This window comes from Pantherophis guttatus, chromosome 1, assembly GCF_059756535.1.
Source record: "Pantherophis guttatus breed Tessera chromosome 1, ASM5975653v1, whole genome shotgun sequence".
Classification (NCBI taxonomy): Eukaryota; Metazoa; Chordata; class Lepidosauria; order Squamata; family Colubridae; genus Pantherophis; species Pantherophis guttatus.
The window spans coordinates 288,594,175-288,610,479 of NC_142063.1; the positions used below are offsets into that span (position 1 = coordinate 288,594,175).

The 16,305-nt window shown below is 38.0% G+C and overlaps 1 protein-coding gene and 1 long non-coding RNA gene across 2 annotated transcripts in view; one reads left to right on the forward strand and one right to left on the reverse strand.

Annotated features, from left to right (window-relative positions):
• The first annotated feature begins 1,373 nt into the window (after nt 1-1,373).
• On the forward strand, nt 1,374-6,601 carry LOC117671820 (uncharacterized). The gene is made up of 3 exons (XR_004593018.3): nt 1,374-1,702; nt 3,303-3,418; nt 6,466-6,601. It is a non-coding gene; the product is annotated as an uncharacterized LOC117671820 (long non-coding RNA).
• KCNK17 (potassium two pore domain channel subfamily K member 17) overlaps nt 2,899-16,305 on the reverse strand; it is a 33,183-nt gene continuing 19,776 nt past the window's right edge. The window contains exons 3-5 of the mRNA XM_034428019.2: nt 10,700-10,866; nt 7,329-7,497; nt 2,899-3,441 (exon numbers count right to left, since the gene is read on the reverse strand). Coding sequence (XP_034283910.2) covers nt 3,179-3,441; nt 7,329-7,497; nt 10,700-10,866 — 599 coding nt within the window. The 3' untranslated portion in view covers nt 2,899-3,178. The remainder of the gene's footprint in view (nt 3,442-7,328; nt 7,498-10,699; nt 10,867-16,305) is intronic.

The following is a 16,305-nucleotide window of genomic DNA, read 5'->3' on the forward strand; positions in this document are numbered from 1 at the left end:
CATTTTGAGGGTATGAAAGTAACAAAAAAAATGGCATTAGCCTTATGGAGAAGTTTGCTTGCTTAAGTGAGGGCCAAAAGGAACCTTGTTTCTCACCTCTGGCTCAGATAAAAAGAGCTGGATTGAGGCCAAGAAGAACATATCTGGGAAGCTCAAGCTAAACAACTACATGGTTCTGCTAAACCCAGGAAGGGGATCCCAGATGTGCTCCTCTTGGCCTCAATCCAGCTCTTTTTATTTTAAACATTTTAAAGCTAATTATATGCTCATTATCTGTGGATGGACCACACATCATAAAAAAAGAATCATCAATGCCCAATATGAAGGCCATTGAATGGATGTCAATTTTTGCATGCATATAACTTTCTAGGACAGTAGCAAAAAAACAGAGACAAAGTAGAATGGAGCTGTATATTCCAAGAGTTAGATGTCTAATTGAAATTTTGCATTTTCTGCATTTTAAAGCTTGCTGTTTGGATTTAGACAGTCAAGATATGTGCCAAGCAATACGATGTGTGATAAGAATACTAGGAACTATAATAGAGCATGGGGTGGGTTGGTGTTGGCATGTCTTGAATTTATCTGCCAAACAATGTAGGCTGGTGACCCCCAGGGGGAGGGCCTTCTCTGGGGGGGCTCCTACCCTCTGGAATCAGTTGCCCCCTGAGATAAGGAGAATCCATGACCTCAATGCCTTCCGTCGTGCCCTTAAAACCCATCTTTTCCAGCAAGCTGGGCTGTCTTAAGAAGAAATTTTTAAATTCTTTTAATCAGTTTGTGACTTTTTAACTTTCGGGCCAAATTTATATATATTTTTAACTGTTTTTAATATTTGTATTCTATGTTCTTATCTTGGCTGTACACCGCCCTGAGTCCTCAGGGAGAAGGGTGGTATATAAATTGGAAATTAAATTAAATTAAATTAAATTAAAATCCTTTTGTTAATACAACCAAGTGCAATGTTTCATCTGGAGAGAGAAACAGACACATATATACACACACATAGTTCATTTAAAAGACTCAGAGAATGAGAAATGTATTTGAATTTGTTTAAAAATTATTGTTTTGAGCATTACACATATTGGTAAGGTATAAATTTATTACATGGACTTACTAAACTTTCAATAACAACATTATTAAACATATATCTTAAAAGAAGTGTTAAATCTTTTAACAACTTTCCAAATATTTCCAATAATTTTCCAGTCAGATTGTGAAAGACTTCAGATCAGCAGTGACAATTTGAGCATCTCTCTCTCTCTCTCTCTCTCTCTCTCTCTCTCTCTCTCTCTCTCTCTCTCCCTCCCTCCCTCCCTCTCCCCCTCCCTTCCCACCCTCTCTCCTTGTCACCCTTCAATGAGTGACCTATATTTTTGGCATACAGCACTTTGTGGGTGATGGTGTTTGTTTGTTTTTTTTTAAATCAAAGTTATAAACTTCTGCTATGGCTACATTATCCAGCTACAAAGACTGAGCACAGCAGAACCATTAAGTGTCAAGTTATAACTGTATAAAATATAAGATGAGAAACTTGTCCTCCACCATCTAGTTTCCTTCAAGCATATTGGAAGAGCAACTTTCAGAGTTCCTATCTGGAATCAATACTGAAGAATGCCAAATTACACAAGACTGATTTAGATGGCACAGACCCTGGATGTTCCACATATTCAAAAATTATCACCATGAAAGAACCTTCACCAGTGTAAGTGAAGTGAATTGTAAGTTACCAAAGTCAGAATGGATGTGTGTAGAAAAGAAGCTGGTTGGAACCAATTTATACCCAACAAAATGCTGAGATGGCAATCAGATGAAATTGATTTAAAGTACATGAGGCACATTCATGGAACATATCCCTATTAATTCCCTTTATCAAGGCTACAGGAAGGGACTCCAGCTGGGTTCTGCCTCCTCACCATGAAAGGTATTAATCTATATCTCTGCTTGAGCACATACCCTCCATGTTTTCATTTTAAAGAAAATATGGACAATATGCCTAATAAATAACAATGCTATCTTATTTACCATCACAATTATTTTTAAAAAATGGTTTATATCATGTCCCTCATAGGGATTCCATGGGAAAGCATAAGCTAGCATGATATATTAAACAAAAGAGTAGCATCTGTACAAAGAACCTAATATAAATGTACAATTTTTACAATTAACACCCCCCCCATATATAACAAGTGACAATACAGGCAGTTCTTCTGTTCTTTTTAACCTATGGAATGTTGGAAATATATTATGCATGTTGTAGGGCTTTGTACTCTCTCTGCCTGATTTTCTGTCTATCAGAAGAATTATGTTCCAAAACCTGAACAAAATGGGACCAGAGAGGAGCAGGAGAAACTGACAAAAGAAATTCAGGGCTAAAAATGGACCAAATCATTTGGAAGGAAAATAAAATGCAGAAAAATTCCCCCAAGTGATCCTTAAGCATTCCTTGGGCCCATAGCTCAGAATGCTATGGTAGCCTCCATTCTAAGCCAGGTGACATGACCCAGAATAATTCACCTTGTGCTTTCCAGAACATCCACATATAAATGGACACAGATGCAATGTATTAATTTTGTTACACAGAAAATGCAGAGATATCCCACAGCCACTGCTTATAAAGAGGTCTGGAGGAATTCCAGAATCTATCTTCTGCACACTTTCCCTACTTTGTTAGTACTGATTTCTAACCTGTAGAGAAATAATCTTGATTTTTGAGCTGTTGAAGTGATAATGGACATAATTTTGTAATTCATCTTCTATAAGCTAATGCCTTTCACAAGTATTTGTCTTTATTAATTTCCAGTAAGCATGGAGGGTCTTAGGTGTGGAAGACTGTTGCATGCATATAACAACTGCACGTATATCAATGGGGCTGTGATGGTCCCAGATTCTCAACTCGGATGCTCACAACAGCGTTTATTCTGTTACACGTATTCCTTCACTGTTTTCAAAAAGCAATTAATTCCCATACCGAAATGCTATCACCTGAAAAAGCAGTTCCAGACCATTTCAAGGAAATATATGTATATTTCCAATGTCATCCAAGTGTCAAGTCAACTCCATTTAGATGACCTCCCAGTTAGCAAAATTTCTCATAGTGGCAAAACAAAACATTTACCAATGCCTGCGGATGCTTCCCTTCTTCAATAGAAAAACGTGTAAAAGAATGCAGATTCCAAATTCAATCCAGCCTCACGGGTTTTATGTCTTTCGTATCACATTTCTGCTGATCTTCTGGCTCCAAATTAATGTTTGCGTTGCCATTCATTAATTCCTGTACCATGTTGTGACTTTTTCTCTTGCAGCATTGGCAAAGTCTCCTAGAATTTTCTACTAAACTGATGCAGAGATTAATGATCAGGGCTAACCAAGCCAGCCCAAAGAGAATCCACAGAGATACCACGTTCTTATACCAGCCTGGGTAAGTACGCGTAGGATTCATGCCTGCAAAGAAGAAAAGTGATAGAGTCTTAACAGAGGCAGAAAGAAATGTAGAGTGCAATTTGAAAGATTCTTGGATAACAACAAAACGAAAGCTGTGCTTAAGCTATGGAAAACTCAAGAGTGGACAGGTCAGCAACCAAGCCAAAGAATATGTTGTCTTGTGAGTACAAAATAAACCCTGAGACAACTGCAGCTGAGAAGTATTGCTGTTGGTTCAAATGTTTGTGCACATTAAGTATTAAAACAAGTAACATAATTATTCACATAATTACAGCAACATGAATAGTTTTTGTCCAAAACTGGAAAAACAATGACATACCATCAGAAGACAAGGTGATTAGAAAAATTACGGAGTGTGCGGAAATGGATAAGCTCACAAAGGAGATACAAGAAAAAGATGAAACAGAATATTACTTAGTCTGGGAGAAATGGTATAAATGGTTGGAGAAGAAATGGGGGGAGGGCAAAGGGGGACAAAAGAAAACTAAACAATGGTTAAATTAGATAGAGGAATATGGAAACAAATGGGAAGATATAAATTGTGGAAAGAAAATTAGATACCTGTTTATGTTAAATGTAAATAAAATATTTAGATTAGAGAATATATTATAATGGTATATATATGATATTCTAGAAATATATGTGTGCCTGGAGGCTGTACGGATCTGGATGGGGAGGAACAGGCTCAAGCTCAACCCTTCCAAGACTGAGTGGCTGTGGCTCCCGGCATCCCGATATAGTCAGTTGACTCCATCACTGACTATTGGGGGCGAGTCATTGGCCCCCACAGAGAGGGCTCGCAATCTGGGAGTCCTCCTGGATATGCAGCTGTCCTTGGAGGAACATCTGACGGCTGTAACCAGGGGGACCTTTTATCAGGTTCGCCTGATTCGCCAGTTGCGGCCCTTTCTTGATCGGGATTCCCTGTGCACAGTCACTCACGCCCTCGTCACCTCTCGCCTTGACTATTGCAACGCTCTCTACATGGGGCTCCCCTTGAGGAGCACCCGGAGGCTCCAGCTGGTCCAGAATGCAGCAGCGCGGGTAGTGACGGGAGCAGCATGGCGCTCCCATGTAACACCGCTCCTGCGCGAGCTGCACTGGCTCCCAGTTGTCTTCCGGGTGCGCTTCAAGGTGTTGGTTATCACCTTTAAAGCGCTCCATGGCATAGGGCCTAGCTATCTTCGAGACCGCCTGCTGCTACCAACGACCTCCCATCGACCCGTGCGCTCCCACAGAGAGGGCCTCCTCGGGGTGCCATCAGCCAGACAATGTAGGCTGGTGACCCCCAGGGGGAGAGCCTTCTCTGTGGGGGCTCCCACCCTCTGGAATCAGCTCCCCCCAGAGATAAGGAGAATCCAAGACCTCAGTGCCTTCCGTCGCGCCCTTAAAACCCATTTATTTAAACAAGCCGGGCTGGCTTAAGATGAAATTTTTAACTGTTTTTAAATGTTTTAAACGTTTTTAATTGGCAAATGAGTTTTAATTGGGCCAAATTTATATATCTTTTAATTGTTTTTAATATTTGTTCTGCATGTTTTTTAATCTGGCTGTACACCGCCCTGAGTCCTCAGGGAGAAGGGCGGTATAGAAATCCAATATAAAATAAAATAAAAAATAAATAAATAAAGATATATTAAGATAAGAAAGAGAAAATGTATAAATATGGATTACTGATGCGAAGATGTTGAAAAGAAGAAGATGTAAATATCTGTTTTTGTTTGTTTGCTTTTTTGTTTATTCATTTGTTTGTTTTTTAAAAACTGTTTAATATTTTTTTTTTAAAAAAAGCAAGTAACAGACATCCTGTTATGTCAGCCTTGCAAAGTAAAACAGACTTGAACACCAAAATCATGAAACTAAATTTATTACAGTCTTACTGTAACAGAATCTTGCAACTCTGAATGTGCCTCCCCCTCCCTTCCTTTATTTTAAAGCGAATCTAGGAGGGTCCAATCTGAAATGCTTTCACACATTCCATTCCTGCTTTGGACTCAGATTTGTCTAAGCTGTTGCTTCTCCTCTTCTTCCTCAAGGTTATTTCTTTACCCCATTTATATGTTAAATGCATGGTTATATTTCAGGCTTTCCTGACTTCCAGAGGAGATCCAATACATCCTCATATGCTCTAGATAAAAAAAACATGCATTCTCTCCTTTTCTCCTAATGCCCTCTCTGTTTTGGGGGGGAGAGATAGCATCCATGACTAGGGATACATTCTTGCTGAGGGTTAGGGTTCATTCTCCGAGCTTCTGAGTTAGTTTCCAAATGTTTCATTACCAGGCTAGGTAACATCTTCAGCAGAATTTAGGAGGTGTCAGTGTTCTATTTATAAAGGCTTCAGGTGTGGGTGTGTCAAGTGAGAATCTTTGACGGTCTTATGATGGGTCATCAGTGAGTCATCAGTGAGGTCTTGTGATGGGTCTTGTGATAAAGAGATTACATCAGGTCAGGGACATTGGGAGGTGAACTGCTGGTGGAGGGGTTGCGTGGGTTAGTTGAGGGTCGGTGCTGTCTCTGGTTGGCTGTGCGGTTGATTTGGATTCTGAGGAGAGGGGACAACCAGCCTACAAATCCCACACCTGAAGCCCTTATAAACAGAAGAACACTGACATCCCGTAAACTCCACTGAACATGTTACCTGGTAATGAAATATTCGGAAACCAATCCACAAGCTCGGAGAACGAACCTCCACCCTCATCCTCCACCCGAGCTACAGATGTTCACCACTATTGCAAAAATACATTCATGCTGTCATCATAATAGCTATCCAGAGTGATTGCGAGTTGGGCAGCATACTTTTTTTTTTTTCTACAATAGTGACTACATTTATATTTTACATTGTCATCATTTGGTTTATTTGGTTCTGGTTTAGTTTGCAGTAAATCTAGCTACTGTGCTTTACATAACATAGTTTATGATACAGAACAGGCAATCAGTGCCATTTGTAGTTTAATGACAAGTCATGGTTAATAATATAATGGTTTAGTACAAAGAGTGACTCTTTCCATATCCTTTCTACAGAAACAAGATTACAACCATTTAAATAACTTGAAAAGTAAGGAACACCATTGGAGTGAAGTTAAAATAAGCTCCTGATGATATTATCATCAGCAGATCAATCCTGTTCCAGCCTACATATGTAATTCCAATTTAAGATTGTTTTTCTTCCACACAGTTGTGAAAGTGAGAGTAAAAGTTGAAAGTGCTTTTTAGAGGAGTCTGATAAATGAGATTTCTATGCAGTGCTTACTATGTTTTACTTGTCTCATGTGGATGCAACTATCTATATTAGTTTTCATTGTATAATTGCTATTAGATTAGAATAAAAATGTCTACCAACCAAGTCCACATTCTACAATTTTATGCATATCTTCCAATTTAAACAACCATTAAACCAAGTTGCTTTGCTATCAACATACAGTAAATGCATCCCAAATTGAATCAACATAAAATACCTCACACATCAGAATACTTTTAAACCATTTATTTCCTGTTGCATGAAGAAGGCACTTGTTTTCACACAACTGACCAGAGAATTAAGAACTTCCCTCAAAAAGGAAGGGTACCTCCACCCTTATCTGGAAAATTGAAATGAAAAACATTATCTCCCAAGTGAACTTTGTAAACAAGCACATAAAGGATCCTTTGCTGTTGAGAATTTCACATTCTCAAGAAGGACGTACCTTTTCATTGAAAAGACGCAAATGTTTGCACGTCAACCTTAAAATAGAATGAACTATGATTTTATTTATTGAACTTAAACCTGAGACGGCATGTTTTTTGTCCATGAACATGTTTTTCTTTGAGTTACTAGGAAACTTGTAAATCTACTCCCTACTTCACCCCTCGAACAAATAAAGTTTTAATAGGTATAAGGTACTTACCAATGACATAATCTCCAAAGCCTATTGTACTTAAAGTTATGAAGGAATAGTAGAATCCTTCCTCATAAGTCCAGCCTTCTATGGCAGTAAACAACAAAGGTGGTAACAAAAGAAATAATAAAAGGCCAGCACCCAGGGCACAGGTCCAGGTCAAGACAACTGCTCCCCTCTAGCAAGCAATAAAGAAACAGAAAATATAGGTTAGATCAGACAAGAAGCAGGATATAGATGACAACTTTCATTGAAGAAGATACTGGAAAAATGTTCATTGAATGAATCTGCAGCACAGGTATGTGATCCTATTAAATTTTTGAGGAGGTCAAGAGACAAATCTGCATTCTGCTGATGGAAGAATTATTCAGGACAGATTCATTCTTCAATGATCACCCAGTATAGTGCTGAAAGTTTCCTTCTTCCAGGGAAAATTTTCCTGAACAGATTTGGGAGACATTTGGAAGAGAAAAGCTCATTGCGTTAGAGTGCTTGCATAATACTGTGTTTAGCCCATTCAACCTGGGCCAAAGAACATTTTGATTCAAGTTCAATGTGTACCATCTGAGCTTACTGATCTTTTTTTTGATGCAACATTCCAATTTCCTAAATGATGATTTAAGGTAAAGGTAATAGTTCCCCTTGCACATATGTGCTAGTTGTTCCCAACTCTAGGGGGCGGTGCTCATCTCCGTTTCAAAGCTGAAGAACCAGCACTGTCGAAAGACTTCTCCATGGTCATGTGGCCGGCATGACTAAACACCAAAGGTGCACAGAACCCTGTTACCTTTCCACCAAAGGCGGTCCCTATTTTTTCTACTTGCATTTTTTACATGCTTTCGAACTGCTAGATTGGCAGAAGCTGGGACAAGTAATGGGAGCTCACCCCGTTATGCAGCACTAGGGATTCGAACCATTGAACTGCCAGCCTTTTGATCGACAAGCTCAGTGTCTTAGCCACTGAGCCACCGCGTCCCTTAAATGATTATTTAGTTCAGCTAAAATGGAGATGTGAATTAAGTACAGTACTGATAGTTTTTATCTTTGCAGGTCAGTTTTCCTAGGCTTGCAAAATCAGTTTCACATGCTGAAAGGGGTTGCGGTTGGTTTATTCATGCAAATACTAGACTTCGATTTGAATCTGCTGAGTAAACCAACATTAGTCCATAGATTTCAGTTTCACACATTGTGAAAGATCAGGAATCCATGGAAAAGAGCAGGAAGAAAAATTATAATGACTATGATGTCAAAAAGTTGCAAAAAGTTTGAACTTTCTGGGTCTGAGTATCTTTCTGCTAAAAACATCAGAGCATTTGGGAAGGTCCTTGAATGATTCCTCTAAAACAGGGGTGTCAAACTCATGTCATCATCGTGGTGTCATGTGATGTATTGGGACTTTTCCTCCCTTTGCTAAACCGGGTGTGGGCATGGTCAGCATGTGATGCATCCGGCCCGCAGGGGGGGGGGGTTGACAGCCTTGCTCTAAAGCCTGTCATGTGAAAAGGTGAACATACAGCCTTCCTCATAAAGCCATGTTCTCTTGTGTCAGCAGAGCAACCTTTTGCCTGTGTTTCCATGATTGCTGGGACTATATTGGTTACTTATGGAGAAAGGCTGGTGATGCGTTGTCTGGGTTTAAAAGAAGCCCTTTGATCCCTTCAAATTTTCTAGGTTTGGATTTGATCAGCCTTTGACTCAGTAACCTCAACTTTACAAACAAGAAGATGAACATTCTTCTTCTCAAAGTTTTCCAGAGAAATTGAAAGCTGCTTAAGCTAAGTTTAAAAGATGATTAATAAGATATGACCACAAAAATGCATTGAAAGAAAATTCTCACAAATGAGACACCACCAGTTTTAGAGCAGAAATGTTTAAAATTCTCTAGCTTCTACTTGCATTAGCAAAACCACATTAAGCCTCAAAAATGGATATGTACACATGGTCCATTTCTTTCTCCATCAAGGTAAGAGGATCCTTCTGGATTTTTTCTGACCCCATGAATGTCTACACATTTGTAAGTTGAAAAGAATCATCCAAAGCATGTTTTCCATTGACTTAATACATTTTCACTATAAACGTTAAAGTTCTGGATTATAATTCCTACCAACTAGAGGCAGTCATTGATGTAGAGAAAAAGCTTGAAATTGGGCTGTATCTGCTATTTCTCTGTGGAAGCTGAAGTTGATGCAGTAGTCAGTCCCAAGCAAAGCCTAGACTTGCACAATTTTTCAAGAATACCAAAAATGCTATTTTACCATTGCTATATTCAGGGAGGGAACAGGAGTGTGTATGTGCGTCATAATTTCTGGATACTTGGAGCTAGAGATAGTGGTAGATAACCTGAGGAATGTGAGGCTTGTCCAGACATAATATAAGAACAAAACATAGAAGGGGGAAGGCAAGTGATGATGAACCAACTTTTTGCTGACGGAAGACAGAAAACCGAAAGCAAAACCTGCTGTTTAATACTGACTTATTTGTCTGTGGAATTATGGCCAAATGCTTGTATTATATTTTGGTGAGGCCTCTTTTTTGCCTCACCAAATACATTTTATCTTAAGATGGGGCATTTCTGCACAAAACCAACAGGATTTGCATAATGGTTAATCACTGCAATGTAACAGCAACTCCAAAATGTCCTAAAGTATCTGGAAAGAAAAATCTTTCCCCATCTCTGCTCCACTATGCTAGCTAGTGAAATGTGAGTTAAAGGATGTTTTCACCCTCATGCCCTTGTTATGAACTCCCTAGAGGCATGCAACTGGCTATTGTGGAAACAGTCTACATAGTCTCTTCTTTTTCTCCATTTAAAAACATACTCCCAGGGCTTAAAACACTTTTTTTTAAAGTGTGCACTTATTATGCTTATTCATCTCTCTTACACAAAGTTTGTTATGGTCTTCCTGCTGTTTAAGATTGCAGACCCAGTAACTCCCTGGGGCTTGCTAGGTCTATAAACCTAAACAAACATATATAGAGAGATAAGTAAGCCTAATTTCATTCAATAGAAATTTGTTTCAAGTAAACACATTGAAATAGGATATTTAAACAAGAAGACAAGTAAAGATTTACATCTGAAGTTTGAAGGCTTTATTAAGAGGAACAACACAACGGAATGATATGAATATGTAGATAGCTTTTGTTGCTACACCATAGCGCTGCCTACAATAAATATAAATTAAAGCAGTTAAGTCAGTGGCATTTTCATTGACATTCTTGCTTTTGTAGAAAATGGCATGAGTAAATTGTCCATGCTGGCCCAAGTAACCCATAAGCATTTATTGTTTTAGTCTTGTTGTACAATGCTCAGAATTACTTGCTTGTGACATGGGTGGCTTAGATTAAATAAACAAATACGTAAGAATACCTAGATCTCTTACCTGCCACTGGAATTTCACATCCAGATAGAAGGCACATAGACGCACCCCAGAGAGCATCAGCTGTCCTATCCTATTCAGAAGAATGAGATTTAAGGGAATCCCAAAGAGGGCAAAGAAGATGCAGAACACTTGTGAAGCTACCGTATTGGGGCTCAAGTTGCCATACCCTGAAAGGAGAAGAATAAGGTTTGATCATTGGTATACCATGAATTAACATGATAATATAGCAGTAATCTATGCCCATGATATTTGGCAGAAATATTATCTGTAAGCTTTGCAGAAAGACTTTGCAGTATTTCAGCCAGGGGTGGGCTTCTGGGAGTTTGGCAGGGTTCAGGCGATCTTCTAGCCGAGGATCACCGGGGTTTGGCGAACCCCCAAATGCCACTCTTGGCTGGCCACGCCCATCCTTGCCTCCCTTCCCAGGAGTCTCCACGCGGCCCGTTCATCATTCCAGGTAAGAGCAGGGGCCGTATGGAGGGTCTAGGAGGGCAAAAAATGAGCCTACCAGAGGTTCCAGAAGTCCAGAAACAGACCTGTTTCTGGCCTCCAGAGGACCTCCGGACCCTGGGGGAAGCTGTTTTCGCCCTCCTGGAGGCTCAAGGAAAGCCTCTGGAGCGTGGGGAGGGTGAAAAATGCCCCCCTGCCATGGTGCAGGCAACCGACTAGGCCATGCCCACCATGGCCACACACACCCAGCAATGGGCAGCGAACCTGTTGCTAAAGGATCTGAAGCCCACCCCTGATTTCAGCACATGTTAAACATAAGGGGGAAAATGAGAAGCCAAACAGTAAAAGCCAAGATCAATCAGAAGGTTCTCATACATGAAAAAAGAGTAGTTATATGGAATAAATATTCTAATATTAGGATTAGAAACGAGATGAAACATGCTTTACATTAGTAAATGTAAGTAGAAGTACCATGTTACTTCTATTACCAGCTCTATTTAAACAAACACAATGAACAACAATTAATGGTTAAATACTACCAGTATAAACAAACAAACAAACAAACAACAAACAAACCTATTCTCCAAAGCACCTGAAGGCAAGAGAAGAAGCAATGGATGGAAACTAATCAAGGAGAACCAATCTAAAACTAAGGAGAAATTTCTTGACAGTGAGAACAATTAACCAGTGGAATTACTTGCCTCCATATGGAGTGAGTGCTCTATCACTGGAGGATTTCGAAGAAGACTGGACAATTGTTTATCTAAAATGATACAGGAGCTCCTGCTCGAATAGGGAGTTGGACTAGAAGGGCCTCCAAAGTATTCTATTACTAAGGAACATCTATTTACAATTATTGATGGCTCTGAACCTGATCCTAGTATGAGAGGATTCATTTAGGCAAAGTTCGCTTAGTCTTATCCACCTGATACTAAACCATAGTTTTGTATTACATGGAAATACAACTTCTATTAGTATAAATCTCTCTCAAATCAGTCACCACTGAGTTTCTAGTCTTCTTCAAGCTGGTTTCCTACAGTTGTTGAAAGTAGCTGGATACCCGTGCTTTGTTACGAAACTATGTGATGAGGCTTGATAAATTGACACTTACAACTTGAAACTTAATGAGTAAGATCAGCCTGTCCTCTCTCCTTTTCTCCCTCAGCCTTGCCCCACAGAAGCCTATCCTATCCTATCCCCCTTCTCTCCCTCAGCCTTGCTCCATAGAAGCCTCCCCTATCCTATCCCCTTCTCTCCCCATATCTTAATTATATGACTGGGAGCCACCTTGATTTGCCTTAGTGCAATGTATGGCATAGAAATTTAATAATAAATAGATAAAATAAATAGGCTTCCACAGACTCTAGGGTATTTACTCAATTTACTCTAGAGTAAATTGATATTAAACTTGAAAGATGTAGCCTACTGAGAATCATTATGTAGTTTGCCCTCAACTACCAGGATATTTTTTTCCCAAAGGTCTCCATGTAAGTGACAAGTTATAAATAATCCATTTAAAACAGAGACTGAAGGCAAAGCAAAGGCCCAAAAATCACAATATGCAATATAATCCTAATTATTTCTGACAATCTAAACCATTTGGCTTAATGGCATGCTATTTATTCTTGTCAATTCTGAAAATTGTTACAACAGGAACAGGCACTTATGAATTGGTAAAACAGTATTTGCCAGATGTTCATAAAATCATTGAAGGGGCCTCCATTTAAAAAAAATAGATTTCCTTTTATTAATCAAACTTACAGGTTTATGTTTCAAAAGAAAAAATGGGTAGCATTTCTACTTTAGAATTCTTAGAATCCTTAGTAGCTGAATTCTTTGAAATCAGGTCTATTCTTGAAAGTGGTGTGCTACAGAAAGAAGCAATAGTAGAAGATTAAAATAAAAATAAAAATAATGCTTTGTATAAGTACTGATTTGAGAATAGTTTGGGATGAAAATAAAGCTTTCATTAGAGGTTATTTTATACAATGGTGACATCAAAAAGGAGAGGCAAGAGAAAACAAGCTATTTTGGATGATAGGGAAAAGAAAAATTACAGAATGGAAATAAGACTTCTTTGATCAGAGAAAAGATTCCTATAGATGCCTTATTTTAGAATGCTAGTTTTCATGATTGTATTCTTCTCTATACCACAAACTCCAGTGGAAGGGGAAAAGTTGTGCCGGGTTATAGCCTAGCCTCATCCAAGTTGCTAGATTTACTTGTAATGTGAAGCAACGCAGTCTAAACAAGATTTTACTACCAATTTCCACCTGTGGCCCAATAACATTTAGTTCCATTTTTAACGTCCTGAAAGTATTTTAAATGAAGCTCTCTAGAAGGGTGAAATTCAGAAGGTCTGTACTACTACACCACAAATATGATTTTCTTTGATCAGTTCCGTTTATATTGGCATGCACTTTTGTTAGCACAAGGGGTGAAGATAGTAAGCTCTGTACTAAAAGCACAATTATGACATCAATCCACAATGCACAAATAGAAGCTGTTCTAAAATTGGATTATGTGGGGAAAGGATATGGTGTACTTAGAAAAGCAGTTTTAAAAGCAGCCTAAGGATGCAAAAAGAAGATACATAGAAGATCCCATAGCTCAGACAAATATAATCAACCTATTCTCCAAAGCACCTGAAGGCAGAACAAGAAGCAATGGATGGAAATTAATCAAGGAGAGAATCAACCTAGAACTAAGGAGAAATTTCATGACAGAACAATTAGTCAGTAGGACGGCTTGCCTCCAGAAGTTATAGATGCTCCAACATTCAAAGTTTTTAAGAAAAGATTGGACAGCCATTTGTTTGAAATGGTATAGTGTCTCCTGCTCGAATAGAGGATTGGATTAGAAGGACCTCCAAGGTCCCTTCCAATTCTGTCATTCTAATCTCTTGTTTGAAAGAAAATCAAAGTTGTGATTGTAGTATCATTGGATATTATAATTTCATTTTCTTTCAAACAAGAGATTAGAATGACACTAAAAATCCTAAGTATCTTTTCCCTTCTGTTTATCTCCAGTTTTAAGAGTCAGGCGGAGAATAGAGCAATAGAACCTACACTTACACAAAACTAGTGATCTAATTTGGAATTTTTTATGCAAAAAGCTCTTAAAAGTTAGGCTAGACAATAGCTACCAATGTTTTATTCCTCTCTCACTGAAGTGCAGCACTCGAAATGGCTGTCTTGGAACTTTTGCAGATATTTATTTAGTACCTCTTGGTGAAGAATATTAAATTATTGAATTTCAATTTTATTAAAGTGTTGAGTTGTGTTACCTGTAGTTTGTATCAATGAAATGAAACATTTATTCTAGTACATATGTTAATTTGCTTGCAATGACCAGAATCTTTGAATTTATCACCAACACTTATTGAATAAGCCACATAAAGATTTTCTATATATTTAGATTCTATTCCTAAAGTCTTGGGATGTCAACCTGAGGCCATTGGAATTTTCCTCAAGAATGGTGAAAAGGTGGGGGGGGGGAGACTATAAATTTATTCTATATAGATATAGATGGATTCATAATCAATGTTTCTTGGGAGTTATCTGATGTTGGATAGTTCTGGTGGCACTCTGAAATACAATATGAATTTAGAAGAAGTAAAAGCCCTTCCATATTCCCTTTCATCATTTGCTCATTTCTATTTAAGGGATAAAAACAAGCAAACAAACAGAAAAGCAAAAAGATATCTTCCTTTCTGTTCTGCCACCAGAAGCTGTACATTATTTTAGAAAAAGCAGTTATTCTACCTTTGGATTTTCTCCACGACCAGCTCAAATGTAATTGTCACAGTCTGCCCTACTTCAAATATTTTCCTTTTGTGATCAATTATTTGCCTTTGTTATCAAGAGTGATCCAATTTTCATTCTGCAAGACTGGTTGAATTATGATCATGGAATGGGAAGCTTGTGGCATGATGAACTTGGAAATAACTGTGAATTCAGATATATAGTGAGCAAAACAAAATCTAAACAAAAGAATTGAAAAGTGATCTTTAGCACTACGAAGGGATGCAAAAAAAACATCTTTCTAGTCAATTACATAAACCCTAGTTACACAACTGAGTAACTGAAAGCTTTTCCAATTTGATCAATGAAGTATTCAATATGGTATTTTGGACTCCTTGTTTTAACAGCCTATTGTTCCATAAAGTTAACGCATGGTGTCAGCTGATTCTGAAAGAATAAGTTGTTTATCGGGGAAGACTGAATCTACAAAGTGGTCGTGGTCGATTTGCAAGACAAATATAAGCCAACTACTGTATGAGTTGGCATTTTTGCTTCTGATGTATAACTTTGAAAAAGTTGAAAAAAGAGGCTATGTAGGTAAGATTAATGTTTGAACATGTTCAAATATGACAGAGAGCAGAGCATACGAAAGAACCATTTTTTTAAAACTAAGCCAAGTCACAAACTAGATTCATATATACTAAACCATGGTTTAACAGAAGTTTATCACATATATACTATAATTGACTGGGTCTGCAGAACACACTAAACTAATTTTAAGCTATCTTCCAAGGTACACCAACATTTCTTGAACAGCTCTAAGATATTCTGCAAGTACCTTCAAAGTCACTATAGGCTTTACTATCTTCTTCAGAATCTCTTTGTGAAAAATGGATTAGAAGTACAGTTGACATACTTACTGCAGCCAAGGACCCATTCTGAAATAGAGGGTAACATGAAGCTTAAGTTTGCTTAACAATGTCACTGCCAACATTTATGAAATAATCATATTCTAGTTCATGCATCCCATTAAGATTTTTAATTAATATATTAAATGTAAGGGAAAATACACTTTAAATATTATTTAAAGAGGTTTTATTTCAATATTACTTTTATTTCCTTTTTAAAGGAACAGTCATTCAAGTTCCTTACGGTATTTTTTTTTACAAAATGTACAAATTAGTATTGTTTGGTCTTGAAAATTTTAAGAAATACTGCATTAAGTCACTATTCTTATTTTACAAAGGTTTATTTTATTTAATAAATTTATATGTTCACCCAGCAATCAAAAAGCTCTAACGTAGTTTATTTTGGGCTTAATCTGTTATGTGAACTAAGCCACAATGTATTGTATCCTAGAATTTTTCATCTGACTGGTCTTTTCCTAATCACTCACTAAACCAAATGCTATAA